The sequence below is a fragment of the Enhydra lutris genome, unplaced genomic scaffold, assembly GCF_002288905.1.
Source record: "Enhydra lutris kenyoni isolate GAN:26980312 unplaced genomic scaffold, ASM228890v2 scaffoldscaffold27, whole genome shotgun sequence".
NCBI lineage: Eukaryota > Metazoa > Chordata > Mammalia > Carnivora > Mustelidae > Enhydra > Enhydra lutris.
In genome coordinates this window covers 1,373,271-1,394,672 of record NW_019154111.1, presented here as the reverse complement: position 1 = coordinate 1,394,672, position 21,402 = coordinate 1,373,271, and the positions used below count along the sequence as shown (strand labels likewise).

General features: G+C 44.6%; 1 protein-coding gene across 1 annotated transcript; it reads right to left on the bottom strand.

The window, feature by feature from the left end:
- Nucleotides 1-770: 770 nt before the first annotated feature.
- LOC111151966 (TRPM8 channel-associated factor 2-like) lies at nt 771-20,955 on the bottom strand. Its single transcript, XM_022510214.1, has 7 exons — nt 20,333-20,955; nt 6,331-7,307; nt 5,940-6,037; nt 4,661-4,874; nt 4,105-4,344; nt 2,904-3,241; nt 771-1,265 (listed from the first exon to the last, which is right to left on the bottom strand). The coding sequence occupies exons 1-7, from the start codon at nt 20,953-20,955 to the stop codon at nt 1,017-1,019; spliced, it is 2,739 nt and encodes a 912-aa protein (XP_022365922.1). The 3' UTR covers nt 771-1,016.
- Nucleotides 20,956-21,402: the final 447 nt, after the last annotated feature.

The window sequence follows — 21,402 nt, the reverse complement described above, 5'->3', positions numbered from 1 at the left end:
CTGGGTGGCTCAGTGGGTTAAAGAGTTAGACACTTACCCAACTGAGCCACCCAGGTATTCTTCATACCGTCTCTTTTGAGTTTACACAATTATTTGGGTTAGGTCTCACCTAAGAATCCTTCCAGAGTGGGAGAAGGGACACAAGACAGGCTAGGATCTCAGTAATGGTCATAATTGGAAGAACACTGATAATGCGTTAAAACTCTTACACAGACAGAGAGTGCGTGCCCACCTCCAGGGGGCCACCTCTGAAATGGGATCCAGTTTGCAGGCTGTCCACACAGACAGGCCACCACGGGCCCTGGCAAAAGCTAAAGAATACCCTTGCGTGAGTATGCATATTGCAGTGGAAGAACACGTTTACCGTTATCCAACAGCAGACTTTTATCCCCTTCTCATGTCATGGATGAGAACAGAAGCACAGAGACTTTAAGAGATTTTCCATAGAACCAAAGCCAAGTTCAGGGCTCTCTATACCAGCCTGTCTCTCTTGCTATTAGAAAAGTTCCCCAAACATCAGCAATTAACAGCCATGTTTAGGGCTGGCAGGGGTGAGATCACATTATTAGGTAAAGCCATAGTGTTTAGAACTGTTGGTCAGGGGGCACCTGGGTGGCTTGGTCAGTTAAGCATCTACATTTGGCTCAGGTCATGATCTGACTCCCTGCTCTTGGGGTGTCAGCTTCTCTCTCTCCCTCTGCCCTTCCCCCTGTTCATGCTTGCTCTCCTGTGCTCTCTCTCTCTCTTAAATAAATCAAATCTTAAAAAAGAAAAAAAAAAACAAAAAAACCCACACAACACTGTTGGTCAAAAGTAGGAGCCGAGAGCCCGCGGGACCTTAAGACGCACAGATGTAAGAGCCTCTGCTGGAGGATTCGGGTGCTGAAACGAGTCAGTGAGAGCAAAAGTATAAACCGGGGAACAGTAACAAGGGATTTTCCTGAGAATGTTGGTGTCACTTTGTCTTATGACTTAACTGCCTCTCCCCGCACCACCTTGCTACACATCGTTTCCTCCTAACGATGCATGTACGCCAGCATGGGGTTTTCCTGCCACTCGGGCAGACGGGCCAGGCTGGTCACCACTTCCTTCTGGACAGGCCACCCCCAGGCCTCAAAGAATGGAGCCAGATTCTTCTGCACCTTTTCCGAGAACTTCTGCACCCACAGATTCATCTTGCCAGTGTTGTCTTTGGGGATGCCAGAGAGCGTCTGGTACTCAGCAAAGAGCTGGGTGAATGGCTCCCACCCAAAGGCCTCCTGGAGCTGAGAAGAGAAAGAAGGGACAGGATGAGGAACCAGTTTGTGGAAGTACCTGCAACACGCACTTCCAGTGTATTTCAGTCATAGTGTTTCTTTCCCCTTGATCATTCATGAGCTTCCCTCCTATGATTTGCCCCTGTGTCTCCACTCTACCCCTGCCCATCAAGACAATCCCATTGGCTCATTCCATCCATCTCTTGACCTCAGAACCTGTACACCTTGAATTTTTTAGGGGACTTCACAGGGAAGCAAATATATGAATAGACATAAATTCTCAGCAAATGACAGTTATTATAATTACCTCTAACTTAAAAAATTATATTCCCAGGCCCCAAGTGTTTTTCTAGGCATCAGATAGGTCTGAGCCTGAGTGAGATGGGAAACCCGGCTATCTCACATGTTTGGTCTTTGGGGCCCTAAAGGCTGGGAATGTCTAACACATTTCAGATAGAATAAAATCGCTGTTTTTATACAGCCACCTCAGATCTGTAACGATTTTCAAGGCTACTGTTTTGCTCTTTGGAACACTCCCACTGGGGAAAAAACAGGATAACCAGGCACATCATAAGGAGCTCAGAAGGAGAGTCTCTTGTTCATGGAGGGATAGCCCACCAGAAAGCCACAAGCAGGAGGCCCTTGTCAGCTACGATAATAGAGTACAGAATGAGCAGGGATCCTGGGTGTCAGACCACTTGCCTTTTTGTGGAGGAGAATTCTGACCTTGGGGTGTAAATCCTAAGGACAGATGACATCTGGGGAACAGGTCTGACAAATCAGTTATGTTAATGTTCAGAGCAGTTTGTTGGAGGAACAGGGCTTTGTGCATATTTCACAGGAAGCCCACCTACTTCTGGACTTCAGTGTTCTTCAGTTGGATAGGTTGGTTATTCATGTATTCATTCTAAAAACATTTTCAAGTTCAAATGGGATGACTGAAGTAGAAAACCTTGACAACAGTTATCTCCTAAAAAGCCTCCTATAATGCAGTTGTCCCAGAGACATACCACTGTTGTTATGAAGGGATGGATGGATGCAACATTCACTTGATCCACAGAACTGAGGTGAAGAGAAACAGCCCAACAAAACAACGCCCACTTCTGAAGCACTTATTAGGTGACCATGGTTAAGACTTGTGAATGGAAGCGCTGTGCTCCAGCCTAAGGAATGACTAACTCAGAATTTCTGTTCATAACTTGTAGACTAGTAGGCTGTATTTTCTCCACTTGTTTTCTAGATACTTTTCATTTCCTCTTAGTTAATATCACAAAGTACAGGAGGCCAATAGGACAGGTGTTATTTCTTCAAACTTAGAGAAATCCCACTATCCAGGTCTTCTGTGCCCAGGCTGGAGGGGGTGGCAAAGGGTTCCAGGATGCTACACAATGGAGGTCTCTGCTGACCCTCACCTCCCTGCCTTCCTTTTTTTTTTTTTTTTAAAGACTTTATTTATTTATTTGATAGAGATCACAAGTAGGCAGAGAGGCAGGCAGAGTGAGAGGGGGGAAGCAGGCTTGCCACTGAGCAGAGAGCCCAATGTGGGGCTCAATCCCAGGATCCTGGGATCATGACCTGAGCCGAAGGCCGAGGCTTAACCCACTGAGCCACCCAGGCACCCCACCTCCCTGCCTTTCTGCTCCGTACCTGTAGGTATGTTTCCAGAGCTGTCCACACATTCCAGTCATTCAGGGGGGCTCCCTTTCCCAGGTGTGTTTTGATTCTCTTCTCTCGTTCTGGAGGGCTCAGAGCAGGGTGGGCCTTAGACCTGGGGATGTCCAGGACCGTTTCATGCACATAGACAGACCAGAGGTTGCAGGTGGCCTCAGTGGTGTGTGGTGGGAACTCCCACACCTGTCGCTGCTGGTTGTGACCCAGCTCATGGATGGGTCCCCACAGACCTGTAATCCTAATGCTGGCCTCATTGATGAGCTCTTGCACTGACTCCAGGTGGCACATGATGGGGTATCCTGAGTGCATCCAGCCTGAAAATGCAGAAGGAAGAGATGAGACATGGTGAAAGTGGGGAGCACCCAAACTATCTCCCTTCATGCCTCTCTGCTGAATAACTTTTCCTCAGCATCCTGGTTGCCCCCATTAATGCCAGAGTCTCCATGCTGGCTGGAATGTAGCTGGCTTGCTCTGCTTGGTCAGAAACTCAGTGATCCCAGCCCCCTTCCTAGCCTTTCATGTCAGGGTTATGCCCTCCCCGCTCTGGCCCTGAAGATGATGAATACATATTACATAGCCATGCTCAGTACATTCAGGGCTTCATTTTATGTGTGTTTCCTCTCATGTGAGTCTGTGACACTATGTCCTGTGTCTGAATTTGAGATCCCTTAGGCTAGAGCAATGTCAGTTCTTCTTCTGTCATGTAAGCCACTGTTGTACAGATTTATGCTCTTTAGCACAAATAATCTTCTTCTTTTAAGGAGAAGAAAACTGAAGGAATGTACTCTGTGTTAGAACCACATTCCTTATTTTTCTCTCATGTAAACCAGTCAATACTTAACATAAACTTCTTTCCTTACTCTTTCCTTCCATTGCCAACTTTGACTTCCGTTTGAAGGAATATTTCTGTTTCTCCTTGAAACAAGGAAGAGATGGTTCATTGCTATCTATGAACTCCTGGTAGCACTATTTTAATACCATTCTACCATCCTGTGAAATCTTACCTTGTAGATAAAAACGATTCACCTTTTCATATGGGAACATCTTTGCACCCCCATCAAGGTCTATGTCTGTTATGTCGTTTTTCCTTTACTGGTAAGATTATGCCTTTCACATATGGGGCATTAAAAAAGACAAAAGAATGAATAAATGGTGTCCGCTGACTAGGAGTACCTACCAGCTGAGATCTGCACATCAGCAACAATCCTCTCGGGACAGCAGAAGGGGAAAGGCCGGGCTGCTAGCTGGGCTATAGCGTGCATCATCTCATCCCAGAGGCGGAGTACAGGCTCGGGGTCCTCCAGGTCTCGCAGGTTTGCCGTCGGCACCGTCAAGATGATATTGTCTGTTGCCAGCTCTCCCCAGGGAGCCTGACTCTCCTGGATACATTTTTTCCACTCCTCCAGAGATGTCTTACCTGGGAATAAGTATCACAATCTTATCTCGCTTTTCCCCAACTTACTTTGAACTTCAGGAGAAGGACACTGAAATAATGAACTATTAACATGTGGATCTACATGCTATGAAGTAAAGCACAGGCCTCCAGACCTCCCCTCAGTTCTGCCCGAAGTCTCCATGGACATGGTATTCCACAGCTCCTGCCTCTGCTTACATCTTGAATAGTTCTTCCCCTTCTGTCTGCCAGTCTCTACCCCACCCTTCCTTCGCAACCGGCCCATAACTAGGGTGGCATCCCCAGTGCATCCTCTTCCCTCAGCATTCATTCCACTCACCCAGCTTGTAGTAAGGGGCAGGCACAACCCTTTTGATGGTGACAGATACAGGGCCCAGTTTGCTGCCCTTTGGCACGATGACATAGAGAAGGCCACCCCACAGGCAGGAGACAGATTGTATGCTCCTGTCCAAACAGCACTGATGAGTCACCACAGGGGCTCGAGACAGCTTGCTGGCCTTGGTCAAGTTATCTGTGTGGCAGCCAATCTGTACCTGGGGAGGAGAGTCCACCATGTGTAGGAGGAACTAGGTCCCTATGGTGTATGTGTAGGGGCAGGGGTTCGTGTGTGGGCTGCTGCGTAAGGGGGGCGGGCTGTGTGCATAGGGTTAGCAGCTGTGTTGTGCTGGGTTAATGGCAGGTACTAGAAGAACACCAGCTCCCTTCTTTGATGAGCTGTGCATGGAAACCTATGAAATTTTAGTACTCCGATAGTCATCGGGACTGAGAGGTGTATGGAGCCATTCTTCCAGGGATTTAAATAGCTCCACAACGGAATGTCACCAGACAGATGAGGGAGGATAACCCTGAGGCTGATACTGACTAGGGCCCCACAGAGCCCCTGTACTGGGTGGAATCCAGGCTCTTGTGGCAGGGCCGATGCCAGTGTGCTGATTCCAAAGGCAGGATGAGCCAGAGGGGATCCTGGTCACTGCTTGTGCACCAATAGGAGACCACCCATCCAGAGGTGGCAGGATCTGGTCTGAGTGGGGAAGACTGATTACTGCTTCTGCCTTTGTTGAGGGTTCCCCTTTCTGGTCAGATGGGTTGAGGGCTGTTTCCTGAGGTTGCTTTTCTTAGATTTAATGTAAGCGAGCTCCAGAAAGGCAGCTGACATGGGAGGTACCCTGTAATAGGAAGTGACCCTCAGAGCTAAGGCAGGACAATTTTAATTTTGCCTCTAGAGCCTATCTTTGTGACCAAATGAAGCACACCCCTCAGGTGTGAAGGAAGTGACGTACAAAGCAGAATGGCCACGTGCTGTTGGCCAAGCCAGTGATTGTCCTGAGGCTATGACAGGTACTCCTGGCCCCCCTCACATCACCACAGGGAGGTATCATCACCACACATGGAAATCCAGGGGCTTAGGTTTGAGTACCTGAAATTAGCTCTGGCATTCAGTCCCTCCTTTAGGTTCACTGAAATTGTGCTGCTTTGTCTATGAAATCTGAAATGGGCAGAATAGTCCCTTCTTGGCCTCCTGGTAGCATTGCTAAGGGCTGAGGAAAAGGAAGTGGCTGTGTGGTCTGGGGTGTCAGCAGCGGGGGTTCTGGCCTTACCTTCAGGCCGGCAGAGGCTGCAGCTTCAGACAGCGAGACTTCTGCACTCTCTCCACGTGGGAGGTAGAGCCCCGTGCTCACCCAGGCATCACAGTGGCCTGACAAAAGCCATAGGAAAGGCTGAGTTCTTTACTCACCTGCCTCTGCTGCTCCTGGCGCCTCAGAGCCCCTCCCCGAGGCACAGCCCCTGCCCTGCCTACCTCAGCTCATCCACGCTTTGGGCACGCGTCCCTCGAAAACCCGCAGCAGAACCTCAACCCTGTCTTCCCCAAAGTGCACCATACACAATGAAGCTGGCCCACCGGAGCTTCAGTACCTATAGTGTCCTGTGAGCCCGGGACCCTGCCTTCCCCCAGGTTCTGGTGCTCTGTATGCACTCCCCACTCTGTACCTGGGTTGTTCCCATCGATCTCCACAGTGATGGGGTGTCCTGAGCTGCAGGTGCAGGTTCCAAGTTCCTGCACCAGCTGGGAGCAGTCAGTCCCAGAGCGTGCCAGCTCTGTGGCCAGGCAGAGCACTGCAGCCTCAAAGGAGTCGCCAGCCACAGGGTGCTCCCGGCTCACAGCTGGGAGGCCCGACAGATGCAGCATCTTCTTTATGAATCGGTGCAAGGATATGTAAGCAGGGACTCCTTTTGCTGGGATCTGTAGGAAGGCTGCACCATCTGCTCCCAGCTTTGCCAGCCATTGCTTTTCCAAGTTCCTAGCCCCATGGCTCAGTGCAGCCTGGAATTCAGACAGCGCCTTGCGGAAATGGTAGCTCTGCATCTTGGGGGTAGGGACAGGGAAACAGCCTGCGTGGAGAGTCTGAGCTAGGATGCTGAGGCCAAAGCAGTTGAGGATGATGTTACCGGGGAAATGAGCCAAAGCAGAGCGGCCTGGATTCTGGCTGGCCCACCACCAGGCCTGGCCCCCGATCAGCAAGCCCCCACCCTCGGCCACAAACTCCTGCAGCTGCTTAGCCTCCTTGTCACTGTACACCGTGCAGCAGTAGACACGCAAGTCCTGCGTCAGATGGGGCTGCAGACTGCACTCCAGGCCATGTTCTGACAGGAGGGTACACAGGTTTTTTAGACGTGTGTTTACCCCAAATTTACCTGTCTGGCCTCTGGCCAGCCAGTGCACAGCATTGAGCAGAAAGGGCCCCAGCTTGGGATAACAGAGGATGGCCTCATGGGCAGCCAGGACCACCCGGCCCCGGCCATAGCGGGCAGCTGCCAGGAAACAGCCGAGTGAGGCATCTAACCCCAGCGGGAAGGCGAGGGTCCCGTGAACCAGCAGCTGGGAGGGGACTCCCCCCGTCTTGATGTCCAGCTCTGAGATCCCTTCCAGGAGCTGCTGCTGATCCTGCCTGAGATCCTCCCCACATCTGCAAAGTGACAGGGGATAGAGGGGCTACAGTCAAGTCAGAGAAGCACTGAAGCAAGCTCACTGGTTGGGGAAATCTATGTGGGGGTGCAGAGATGACCTTGTTCATACCCATCTCCTCGTTCTCACTAATAACTGCCAGGTTTGGGTTATGTAACGTCATTTACTTTATCGAGTCTAAGGCAGATTTTTTCACCTTTTAACAACTAACTGATGGCATACCCTTGTCTAATTGACAGTGTTTGTTCTTACTTTGTGACACATAAGATAACGGTGCTTCTTATAACTGATGTGGTCACAGACTTGATGGGCTACTGAGGAGTGTGGTAGTGGCCTTACGTGCAAATCTTAAAATCCATGTTCTCCAAGTCAACCCTTCCAGGAATTCTTCCCACGCTAGTCAACTGAGTGGTGGATATTCTGGCTTGACTTTTATGTCTTTTAAAGTAATTACACATATAAACAAGTTAGGAAAAAATAGCCCATTCCTAGAGAAAGTAGTTCTACTTCTACATTTCTCAGAGCTAATTTTTTGCCAAAAAAAAAAAAAAAAAAAAAAAGCTGTGAAAACATCAAAGTGCTAGCTCTGAGCTAGAAACACAAGTAGATTGTTTAATACTGCACTTAAAGATTTATGGAAACACACACTCTTTTAAAATTCTCACTTATATCTGATGAGAATATTTACCACTTTTATTGAGAAATGGCCTAAGTGTAATTGAGAAAAAGTTGTATTTCAGGATTTTTTAAGAAGATGTTCATTATGAGAGAGAGAGAAGGGGGGAGGGGTAGAAGGAGAGGGAAAGTGGACTCCATGCAGATCAGGGAGCCTGATGAGGGACTTGATTCAAGGACCTGGGATCATGACCTGGGCCAAAGGCAGATGCTTAACCAACTGAGCCACCCAGACACCCATCAAGATTTTTTTAAAAACCAATTTGTAGATACCTTAAATGTCAAACAATGGGAGATTGGTTAAATAAGTTACAGGTTAACTATAAATGGCATACCATATGGTAAATCAATTAACTATTAGATAATATTGGAAAATGCTTAATGGAAAAATTCAAAAATCAGATTCTAAGATACTGTGCCCTAAATAAGCCAATTTTTGTGAAATGAACCATCAAAAACAAAACCTAAAACAAATAGAAAACACAAAACCAGACACAGAAGCAGAATCTAAAGAATATTTATCAAAATGTCTTCAGTGGCCATCTTGTCTAGTGGGATTATACCCAATTTTAATTAGCTTTGTAAAACTTTATTGTCTCATAATAAAAATCAAATGTTGTTAAAAAATAGTTTATTTAAGTAGCAAAAACATTATTGAAAAAAGTACCTCTTGTACAGTTTCTCCTTAATTTCCCTTCAGCATAAAACAGGAGCAAATAAAAAATTGGCATCAATCATATCATGGCTTGCTCTTTCTCAGCGAAAAACAGGTAGATGCATATAAATTAATGTGGACAGGTGTCCAGAACATTCTGCTGAGCAAAAAAATCCTAAAATAGCAGAACTTGGCGATGCAGTTTATATAAGACAAAAATAAAGTCAATATATGTTAGTGTAAATGTCAAAAAACTCAGGGTAAAACCACAGTAAACTTTTGGGTTACGGGATAGAGAGAGCTGTTATTGAAAGTGATGGTCAAAAGAACTTTAGCCTCACTGGTATTTTTTTCTTTTTTCAAATAAGGAGAATGTACAGATGTAATTTCTCAGGTAATTAAGAATTAAAAATTAAGTTTAAAGTGTTAAGGTAACGCTAGAAAAATAGAAATGAAATATATAATCTCAAATGTGTTGGGGGATTTAAGGAATAGAGAAAACTTAGTCAAGAAGGAAACAAAGAGAGCATAAAAATAAAAAGAAAGAAGGCAAGAGTAAGAGATACACTGTAGTTATCACTATATATAAATGGATTAAATTTCTATATAAAGAGACAGAGGCACCTGGATTAGGCTAAGATCATCTAGGTATAAGCTGTCTGTGAAGACAGACTTGAAACGGACACAGAAGGACTGAAAATGAGGTAATCTACATATCAACAAAACTATATCTGAAAAACACAGCATAAAGAAAGCAGAAGTACCAGTATTAATATGAGATGCAACTGAATTAGAGGGGGAAAGAATTAAGATACAAAAAGATGAATAATTTCCATGGGTAAAAGTTATACCGTACAAAAGATAAAACTTTCATCAGTTTTTAGGGTCCTAAAAACAAAGTGCTGAAAGCAAAACCACTAAAAAGCAAATTAAAATTTGATGAACTCATAATTGTGTTTGGGAAGGTAATGGCTCTCTAGTTTCTAGTGGGTCAGTTACATTAAAAAAAAAAGAGGATAGAGATGAATTGAGCAGAATGAAAAGCACACTTGATTAGAACAGAGGATAATGGGCAATATTCTCCTAGACTCTGAGGAAAGAGAAAGCCTAGAATGCCATATTTCACTAATTTGTGGCATAAATATACAGAAAAAGCAGACTTTTTCAAACAGGATACGTTAAGTAAAATACCAATTTTCAGCTCACACACATGCACTGAAGAGCAGATTAGATGATCTGTATCAAGCTTCTCAGAGTGGTAGCTACCTCAGTCCTGAGGTGCGAGAATGGGGACAGCAGTGTAGGAGGGAAGACAACCTGCCATTCTTCTCTATATATTTCTCTGTGGTCTGTATGTTTTCACTGTAAGCTTGCATTCCTTTAGAAATATTTTTGTGAAAAGATGGGGTGTTTCCCAAAAGAAAAATGAAGGAAGGAAGGGCAAGCATAGTAGAACATAGTAGATGAGACACCAGGTAATTCTTAGCAGATTGACAATGTTATAAGGGCAATATTAATGATCTTAGGTATCTATCTACCAATATTTAAAATCTTGTATATGATCTATTTACAATATTGAAGTCTGAAAAATAAAGTAGCTATTACTTAATGAGGCTTAATATATGCTAGGCTTTTACACATATGGATTAGCTCTTTTAATCATGATAAACCTGAAATATATTATTCTTGCATTACAAATGAGGCTTAGAAAAGTTGGGCAGCTTGCTCAATGGTTCTTAGCTAATACCTGGTGGGAACAGGAAGCAAATCCAGGGTGGTTTGCCTCTAATGCCCTTGTTGCCCACACAGCAGAAACTCTCCTTTAATTACTGGGTTTTTGGATTAAGCCCACAAGTGGTTATATGTCAGGCAACACATATAGGTTGTACAAAGGAGGCTTTAAATAGATGGAAGGTTGGGGTGCCTGGGTGGCTCAGTAGGTTGAATGTCTGGCTATTGATTTCATCTCAGGGTCCTGGGATCAAGTCCCACATTGGGCTCCAGGCTGAGCAGGGAGTGTGCTTGGCTTTCTTTCCTTCTGCCCCACCCCCTTCCTCTCTCTCACATAAATAAATAAAACCTATAAACAAACAAATGAATGAATAATAGATATATAGATGTGAAGGTGCAAACAATACAGCATTTATGAAAAAGGAAACACTGTTTCCTCAGAGCTGACGGCACAGGTGGCACTGAGGAAGAAAGGAAGTGAGACATCCTGGTTCTCAGGAAAGACAACAGATTGATGCAGGAAAGACGTGAGGGTTAGAAGCTGACGGCTTTTCAAGAATTCTTGAGATGTCTTTGGAGCAAAAAGATGGTTTTATTAAAGCGTGGGCACAGGACCTGTGGGTACAAAGCTGCACTGGGGTTGTGAGAAGCAATTGATAATATCCTTGGAGTTAAGGAGGTAAGGGAAAAGGGAGGTTTTCAAAAGAAATCTCATAAGCTCAAGAGCACCTACAAGATACTGGAGGCCTTGCCATTGTCAAGTTAAGGTTATTTTTCCCTCTAGTCAAGCATTAATATTAAGACCACTGGGAGTTTCCTTCTGGAAGTAGGGTTATTGGTAAGAATGCTTTTTTTCTTGAAAATCACTAAGACATTTGTAAACTGAGGGAGACTCAGTTCTGTTGGACTGAGATCTCTATTAGTTAACCATTTGTTTTTCCCTTTCCTTAGTTTTAGGGTGGGCAGGAGTGCCTGAAGAATGTCACATGGATCACCCCTGGAAGTGGGGAGGGGGTTTGTGGGATATGAACTTGTGATTTGGCCTCAGCTTGCCTTTGGCTCCTTCATTATAGATCACAGCTGAACAAGCAGCTGATAGAGGGAATGGCTTTGTGAATGCAGCTCAAAGAGCCCTCCCAGTCCTGACAGCAAGGACACGAAGGCTCAATGGAAAGTGAGTCACTGTCCCCTTCACCATACCTTGGCCTCATCTGTTCTATTCCTTGTGATGCCTAATTGGCTTATTTTTCTTGAGGTGTTTGATTCTTAATTTGTTTTCTTTGCTCTGGAATCCTCCCTTTTCATCTCATTCTGTCACTTATTTAACATTCATTTTTAGAAAGGTCTAAACAGAACATTCAGGGAATCTGCTTCTGCTCACTGGGTCATGTGTTTCTTCAGGCATGACTGATTCTGTTGCCTTTCCATACTAAATTTCTGTCTCTTTTCTGCTTCCCTTTTAAATTTATTGCAGTGTTTATTTATAGAGTCAGTGTATGGATTTTTCTCCCTGATTCGCGTCAGCAGAACTTTTCCACATTCTGCAGGAAGTTTTTCCTTCCTGTGCTTTCTAACTTGCCCAGGACCCGTGTGTTTGTACGCACACCCCGCATCCATCCATCTTCCCAGATAACATGGAGGTTGATGTGTTTCTGCCTTCCACTTCCTTGTGGCCTGAGGGTTGTAGCATGAACTGAAGGACAAAGGTCACCTGGGCCCGCTGCTGTGCTCGCTGGGGGCTAGTCCCTCCACTCTTTGGGGACCCGAGGTAGACCTACTCCACCCACCAGGGGTGGAGCACACCCGAGGAGTTCCAGCCACCACCGTGCGGGGAAGATGGCAGCTCCAGCATCCTTTTCGGCTTCCACCAAATCCTGAGGTAGCTTTGCTGCTTTTGTGCTTGTGTGGAATCTCGCCCAATGTGTTCACTCTTCTAGAACATGAGAAGACATTAATGATAGTTCTAGGATTTGTGGTTTCCACTTCTTTCTCGCCTCTGGGGTGGGGGTGGGGTCAGGCGATGCTGCATACCTGCCATGTACCTGTCAGCCTCTCAACTGCCACCTTCAGCTCTTTACTCAGCATTGTTCATTCATTGGTCAGATTGGTGGAGACGGCAACTCCAGGGTCCAGCCTCACTTCACACAACGTGGAGACTCTTTGGGACTGTGGTGAGGATCACGTGACTGAACAGGAACTCTTCAAGGACGCGTAAGCTGCCGGCGGCTGTTCGCTTCTTTGTAAGCAGTTCCTAATATATTCTCCACCTTATAGGTTACGCCACATGTAAATGTATTGAGGCGTTGTTCTAGGAGTGATGTTTTTGCTAGACTCTTCTGTGTCTTGGTATTCTGCGTCTGAGATCCTTTGGATCTGACTTTGCATCCTAAAGCAAGTGCCGTGTCCTCCTCAGCTTTATAAGCATAGGTGTGCAGTCAGCTCTTGCCCTTGGGGACAGGACAGGGAGAGTATCTTCTGTTGGCTTTTAGAGAATGCCCCTCCCCTTGGCAGACAGCGTATTTCCTGTCTCCAGCAGGAATTTCAACTTAGCAAACCTGCTGGGTCAGTCCAGGAGCATTTGACAAGATTTGCTGGCAGGAATGTTCCCCCAAAACCTCTAAGGGGTTGCCAGGTGACGGAGGAACAAATCTGAGCCAAGGGCCTAGGCTTAAAGTAATCAGGCCTTCTTAGACTTCAGAGCTGACCTGGCTGACCAGATTTAGCTCATTTTTTGGCTGAGCTCACCGGGCAAAACATTCCTTAACAAGAAGTTAAGTGTGGGGTTAACACTGTATACTAGGCCACCCTTTCTTTTTTATGGTTTTGGTTGTGTACTCACTTATATTCATTAATTTATATAGCATACAAATAATCTCTTGCTCTCTACTACGTTTCACACAGAAGGCACTGAGAATAAAGCAGCAAACAGGACAGGCAAGATCAAGGCATTCATGCAGCTTTATGTGCTGGCTGCTGGGCAGGCACTCACAAGGGCACAGGTGGGATATGATGTATGGATTGTGATCACTGATGTTTAGGCCATAAATGGGGAATAGTGACACTGGAAGGTCAGTCCTCGATTCAGTAGGGTCATGGGAAAGGCTCCTTTTGAGGAGGGGGTTTGAGCTGAAACTGAATAAGGAGAATAAACTGGCTTTTGAGAGCTGAGGGAAGACCCAGAGTAGGAAGAGAAGTATGAAAACCAGGGTTTAAAAATAACTTTGTTGGGACACCTGGGTGGCTCAGTCGGTTAAGCTGCTGCCTTCGGCTCAGGTCATAATCCCAGGGTCCTGGGATCGAGTCCCACATTGGGCTCCTTGCTCAGTGGGGAGCCTGCCTCTCTCTCTGCTTCTGCCTGCTTGTGCTCTCTGTCTCTCTCTCTCTGACAAATAAATACATAAAATCTTAAAAAAAAAAAACTTTGCCTTCAAATTGCCAATGTTATTTTTTGAATAACTGGATTTGCAAATCTCCTGAAAGTATGTAACAGAAGAAACCTAATGTTATACTTGTGGTCTTTGAATTTTTGAATGTGTGTGGCTAATGTATCAGCTACAGCTCCTCCTTGAAGTACCCAAATTAGAAAATACCTAAGTACTCAACAAAAGGACACAGTTAAACAAACGATGGCACATATACTGTGACTAGAAACTCCCGTTAAAAGGATTATTTTTAAAAACAGAGAAATGGTTGGGGCGCCTGGGTGGATCAGTCGGTTAAGCCGCTGCCTTCGGCTCAGGTCATGATCCCAGGGTCCTGGGAATGAGCCCCACATCAGGCTCTCTGCTCAGCAGGGAGCCTGCTTCCTTCTCTCTCTCTGCCTGCCTCTCTGCCTACTTGTGATCTCTGTCAAATAAATAAATAAATAAATCTTTAAAAAAAATAGAGAAATGGTTTTAAACAAATACAGAATAGCAGTATACAATCACAAGTAGCAAAATTGATGTATGATGATGGAAGTTACAGAAAGGTAAAGATTGTGTTGAGGAGATAATGAGAAACAAACATATTCAGATGCTTTAATGTCATATTGTTATTTCAGTAGTAGTTTTGCAAATAAGGAACTCCGATAACATGGAAGAGTTATTTTCATACATTACCTGAATATTCCCAGCACTTCTGTTGGTCGTTCAAGTAGAGACTAAACACTACCATAATGAACTATAGAAACTATAGTTAACACTACTGTAAGCCCTGTGCCCAAAATAGTGTCTAGAACTTAACAGGCACATAGTACGTTCTATCTATCTATATACCTATCAATTTTTATTTATTTTGAGAGACAGAGAGAGACAGTGTGTGTGCATGGCGGGAGGGAAAGAGGGAGAGGAGGAGAGAGAATCCTAAGTAGACTTCTTGTCCCACAAGAGTCTATCATGGGGCTTGATCTCATGACACTGAGATCATGACCCGAGTTGAAATCAAGAATTGGAGCCACCCAGAGCCCCAAAATACATTTTATATGAATGAAAGAATAGACAGGTACTAGAAAGAGGGAAGGAAAATTGATATGTTAGGGAAATTTGCTTCTTTATCTATTTCGTTGCCAATTTAATAAAACAATACAAGATGTGAGTTCAAAGAAAGACACAGTATAATTTGAGGAAATTTCTCTGTTGTTTAAGATTTTATAAAAAGGCATAAAAGTAATGTAAAAAAGTCTTCTTTGGGTTATAATTATAGATAATTTAAAGAATACAGAAATGTTTACAGATAAAATAATCGCCTATCACTATTAATATTTTGTTGTATTTTCTTCTAGTGATTTTTCTACTTATGTATGTACACATGTTTTAATATATTTGGCATCAGCTGAATATAGTTTTGTTTCTTAATTTTGTCTATGATGAGTATTTTCTTATTCCTTATTGTAATAAGTCTTTTAGGAGCTGAAGAGTAAGATATGCCATAGTAATTTAAGCAATGTTCCATTTACTAGACACTTAAAAGTTTTCCCAGCGTTTTACTTAACAGTGAAAATATCACTAAGAATATTTGCTACTAAGTATCCACCTCATGGCCCAACTTCTGTCCGATCCTTCCATCTTCCCTTCCCCCAGAGACGTTGATTTGGAGAGTCCCTTCCTGTAAACTTCTTGCACATTGTATTGGTCTTTGACTTGGGTTCCTAGGGAACCCAGTTCTGGGTAATTTGGTAATGTTTAGCTGAAATTACATTTACATTTCTGCTTTGACTTGCCAATTTCATTTCCAGTGATATGGCAAAAATACGAAGACATAGGCATTTATTGTAGTATAGATGTAATAGTAAGAATACTGGGAAAAAAATAAATATTAGAAACTCGAATGTCTGTCAGTAAAAAACTAACTGGATAAACTGTGCTGCACCTGTACATTTCAGTGTAATAAAATATGTAGTGCATATCTATCGGTTATTATGAAACCATAATATAATCTGTTTTTTAAATATTTTATTTTTTTATTTGAGAGGGGGAGAGAGCAGAGTGAGAGAGAGAGTGAGCACGAGCTGGGTGAGGGGCAGAAGGAGAGGGAGAAGCAGATTCCTCACTGAGAAGGGAGTCCGACAAGGGGATGGATCCCAGAATCCTGGGATCATGGCCTGAGCCAAAGGTGGATGCTCAACTGAGCCACCCAGGCATCCCCAGAAAGTAAGGTTAAGTAAAAAAAGTAAGATGTAGAAAGTATGTGTAGCATACTATTATCTTTTTCAAGTGTGTGTGTGTGTGTGTGTGTGTGTGTACATATATAAACCAACAGTGAAGTAAAGATAATTTTTTTTAGAAAGGGAGAGAAGAAAATTATATAAAGGGAATAGGGACAGAAATTGACTTCTTAAGGTTTTACTTTAGATCCACACAGCTGTGTTACATAATTATAAAATAATATTAATTCACAAAAGCAACTCTCAAAAGCAACAGTAAAATACCCAAATGAATCTACATGTGTATCCACTCAGTGGTATAACCACAAAGAGAAGGGCTAATCTAAATGTCGTTAAAGGATGGTAATTTGACTTTATATACCTCATAAAAAATATCATAGGGATGAAAGGAATTGGAAATAATCGTTAACTGTGCTGGTAGTACTGTTATTTTGCAACTGTTACGTGTGTGTTGTGGCATAAAGTCAATGAGTTATTAAGGTGCTTTCTGTCAGAGCTAGGCTTTCTCATCACGGGAAAACAGGAGACAGATACAGGATTGTTGAAATAAAATAAAACCTTGTAGCCCAGAAGTTGAATTTGAAGCATCAGTATGAACTCTTGATGTGTTTATCTTTTAAAAATACTTCTTAGCTCTGCCCACTAAAAAGCCCTGGAAGCAATGATCAACCCAGGAGCAGTGAGCACCTAGGCAGACTTTGGCTCCTAAACACCATTTCCCACTCAAAGAGGGGGCGGGCTCCTTGGAGAAATGGGTGATCTTGGGTCTGGGGCAGGAATGTGTAATGTGAGACCTAAACAAGGAAGTCCATTAGGGTTGGGTCAAAAATTTCAGGAGTTCGGGAGCCTTTTTGTGACTCGGCTCACAATGGCCAAATATTAGATGGCCAACAAAGCTACTTCATCAGTAGCACTGATAAAAATAAATGAAACACATTTATTATGTGAGTGTTTCAATCCATGCTTTCACAGTGGAGACCTCTGGAAGATTCTAGGGATCCACTCCAACCAGTGTTTTGAAAATTGGTTAAAAAGGGGAAAAGAGGATTCCTGTCTCACATTGAGGTCTTTTATCCATTTTGAGTTTATCTTTGTGTACGGTGTAAGAGAATGGTCGAGTTTCATTCTTCTACATATAGCTGCCCAGTTTTCCCAGCACCATTTATTGAAGAGACTCTCTTTTTTTCCACTGTATATTTTTTCCTGTTTTGTCGAAGATTAACTGACCATAGAGTTGAGGGTCCGTATCTGGGCTCTCTACTCTGTTCCACTGGTCTATGTGTCTGTTTTTATGCCAGTACCATGCTGTCTTGGTGATCACAGCTTTGTAGTAAAGCTTGAATCCTAGAGGAGAACATAGGCAGAAATCTCTTCGATATCAGCCACAGCAATTTCTTTCAAGATATGTCTCCAAAGGCAAAGGAAACAAAAGCGAAAATAAACTTTTGGGACTTCATCAAAATCAAAAGCTTCTGCACAGCAAAGGAAACAGTCAAGAAAACAAAGAGGCAACCCACGGAATGGGAGAAGATATTTGCAAATGACAGTAGAGACAAAAGATTGATATCCAGGATCTATAAAGAACCCCTCAAACTCAACACATACAAAACAGATAATCATATCAAAAAATGGGCAGAAGGTGTGAACAGACACTTCTCCAATGAAGACATACAAATGGCTATCAGACACATGAAAAAATGTCCATCATCACTAGCCATCAGGGAGATTCAAATTAAAACCACATTGAGATATCACCTTACACCAGTTAGAATGGCCAAAATTAGCAAGACAGGAAACAACATGTGTTGGAGGGGATGTGGAGAAAGGGGAACCCTCTTACACTGTTGGTGGGAATGCAAGTTGGTGCAGCCTCTTTGGAGAACAGTGTGCAGATTCCTCAAGAAATTAAAAATAGAGCTTCCCTATAACCCTGCCATTGCACTACTGGGTATTTACCCCAAAGATACAGATGTAGTGAAAAGAAGGGCCATCTGTACCCCAATGTTTATAGCAGCAATGGCCATGGTTGCCAAACTGTGGAAAGAACCAAGATGCCCTTCAACGGACAAATGGATAAGGAAGATGTGTTCCATATACACTATGGAGTATTATGCCTCCATCAGAAAGGATGAATACCCAACTTTTGTAGCAACATGGATGGGACTGGAAGAGATTATGCTGAGTGGAATAAGTCAAGCAGAGAGGGTCAATTATCATATGGTTTCACTTATTTCCCATGCTTCTGACATTCCTGAGCATAACAAATAGCATAGAGGACAGGGGGAGTTAGGGGAAGGGAGTTAGGGGAAATTGGAAGGGGAGGTGAACAATGAGAGACTATGGACTCTGAAAAACATTCTGAAGGGTTTGAAGAGGTGGGGGGTGGGAGGTTGGGGGAACCAGGTGGTGGGTATTAGAGAGGTCACGGATTGCATGGAGCACTGGGTGTGGTACAAAAACAATACTGTTATGCTGAAAATAAATTAAAAAAAGATTAAAAAAAAAGGGGGGGAGAAGAGGGAGAATCCAGCATTTAATTGTGCCTTCCCTACACAGACTGTACCACAGGGCAAGCTAATAGTGGAAGAAGGGAAGTTCATTTTTTGTTTAAAGATTTTATTTATTTGTCAGAGAGAAAGAGCAGAAGCTGGGGTGTGGCAGGCAGAGGGAGAAGTAAGCTCCCTGCTGAGCAAGAAGCCTGATGAGAGACTAGATCCCAGGCTTCTGGGATCATGACCTGAGCAAAGGCAGGTGCTTAGCCAACTGAGCCACCCAGGCATCCCAGGGAAGTTCATTTTTATAGAAGCATTCTAAATACTAAATGAAAAAAATGCTAGAACTTTAAACCTACCATGTTAAATCCACTAATGAATCAACAGATCTAGGGCTAGGCAATGATGATTAATGACTGCTAATACCACAGTGAGAGAAATAGACACTGTGTCCCATCCTATGGGTAAAAGCCTGAAGGCAGGCAGGAGCCAAGGTCTCTGTCTCACCCGTCAGGCTGTGTTTCTGACAATCACTATGTCTCCTCTGAGACCCCAAGTCCCAGAGAGTATCCTAGCAAGGCACCAGTGTCCACCAGGTGACTCAGCTCCTGGGCTCCAGTGACACTACCACCTTCCTCTGCAGGTATCCCTACTGCTAAGCCTTTGGTTACCCTTCTGTCTCTAAGGGTTTTCAGCCCTTGAATCACCCTTAGTTTCCTGTACTAAGTCCCTCTGGAACACCAGCTAGTAAGCCTTCCCCGATGACCTAAATACCCTCCACTCCCTTCCCTGTTACTCAGTCCACTTATCCTGCTGTGCTTTCCTTGTAGCTCCTATCAACACCTGCTAGATTTTCTATTTATTGGTTTCCTTAGTTGCCTCATTCTCCACTGGAGTATAAACGAGCAGGTAGCAGGGCTTGGACTGCTGAATGGGGCCTGGCACAGGGTAGTGCTCACACAGATAAACCAATGTTCTTTCATCTGTTTGAGAGACATGGATACACACTCTCACCAACCCAGGCACTAGACACGGGAGACAGCAAGGTGAATGAGATAAGGTTTTCTGTTTGGTTGCAGGACAGAGTAGCAGTCAGAACCCAGCCTCTTTGGGCCTCAGTGCATTTTAAGAATCCTGTTTTTGGCTTGTGGTGGTTCCAAAACAGAGTAGATAAATATGTGTATTGAAATGGAACCTGAAGGGCACCTGGGTTGCTCAGTTAGTTGAGCGTACGATTGAGAGAACCAAGCAGATTCCATACTGAGTGCAGGGCCCAATGCCAGGCTTGATCCCACAACTCTGTGATCACAACCCGAGCTGAAACCAAGAATTGGACACTCAACTGACTGTCCTCTCTTTCTCTTCTTTCTCCCAATCTCTCTCTTCTTATAAAGCCACTAATATCATCATAAGGACCCCACCAGTTAACCCCCCTCACTGAGCCACTTAGGCGCCCCTGAGCATTTGACTCTTGATCTCAGCTCTGGTCTTGGTCTCAGGGTTGTGAATTCAAGCCCTGTTCGGGCTCCATGCTAGGTATGGAGCCTACTTAAAAAAAAAAAAAAAAAAATGGAGGTGCTTGGGTGGCTCAGTTGGTCAAGTGTCTGCCTTCAGCTCAGGTCATGGTCTCGGGGTCCTGGGATGGAGCCCTTTGTCGGGCTCCCTGCTCTGGGGGGATTCTCCTTCTTCCTCTCCCTTTCCCCTCTCCCTGGCTCATGCTTGAGCTCTCTCTCAAATAAATAAAATCTTTAAGAAAAAAAAAGCTCATCGAATAGTGAGATGGATCTATCGTTAACATGTAGGACTCCCTGCTGGGAAATACCACTCACCTCACATGGAATGGGATCTTGGGTATCTTCTTAGAGACCTTGAACCGGTCTTTGTCCCCATAGATGTCGGTGAAGAATACTCCGGCCACACTTGTCACCTCATTCCCAGGGAACCCGGATAGCACTCTGTCAGGACCATGCTGGCTGGCCCAATACCAGGCTTGGCCCCCGATGAGCAAGCCGCCTCCACTCTTCACAAACTGGATCAGCTCTGCAGTCATCGTGTCAATGTAGGCACTGATGCAGTAAACTCCCACGGGGGCCCCCACTTCTGGCTGAACTTGTGCTGGAACCCCAGAGGCTTGCAGGATACTTACTAGTGATGGCAGAGAGGGGTGCACTCCAGTGGGAGCCGCAGGTGAGGGACAGAGCCAGCCCACCGCATTACGAAGAAATGGAGCGAAGCCAGCATCTAGCAGGTAGCCCTCATGGGACACCACCACCAGGCGGCCTTGGCCATAGGAGGAGGCAGCAATGAGGACCTGGCCCTTGTCATTCACCATCACTGGGAAGGCAGCCTCCCCAGTAAGAAGCAGTTCACACGGGATGGCATCTTTAGGGACATTCCAGCTGGTCACTCCTTTCATGAGGGCCTCGAAAGAACTGGCTGGAGTTGTTGCCATGGTTCAACTAGCTGCTGCAGAGAAAATCAGACTCAGCTTGGTCAGAGCTGATGAAGGACTGAGTGGAAACACAGCAACTAAATGCATGCAAACAAAAACCATTTTCTGGGTTCTCTACTGTGCACCAACCACTGGGGTGCAGCAAGGAACACCGCAGACGAGGGCCCCACTATCATGAGTCAGATATTTCAGAAGGGAAAGGACAATAATAGGTAGAGAAGCAGATAAATGCAGCAATGAATAACTATTATGAAAGTAAACCAGTGATGTGTTATCAAGCATCTGGAGAATTTAGATTGTGTGACAGGAAAAGCCTAGATGAGGATGTGACTATGAAGCTGGAACTAACATTTCAACTGAGATCAAAGTGCTATAGGAGAAGAACACACCGAGTCCAAAGAAGCACCTGGCAGGGTGGCCAGAGAGCACCGGGCAGGGCAGAGCAGA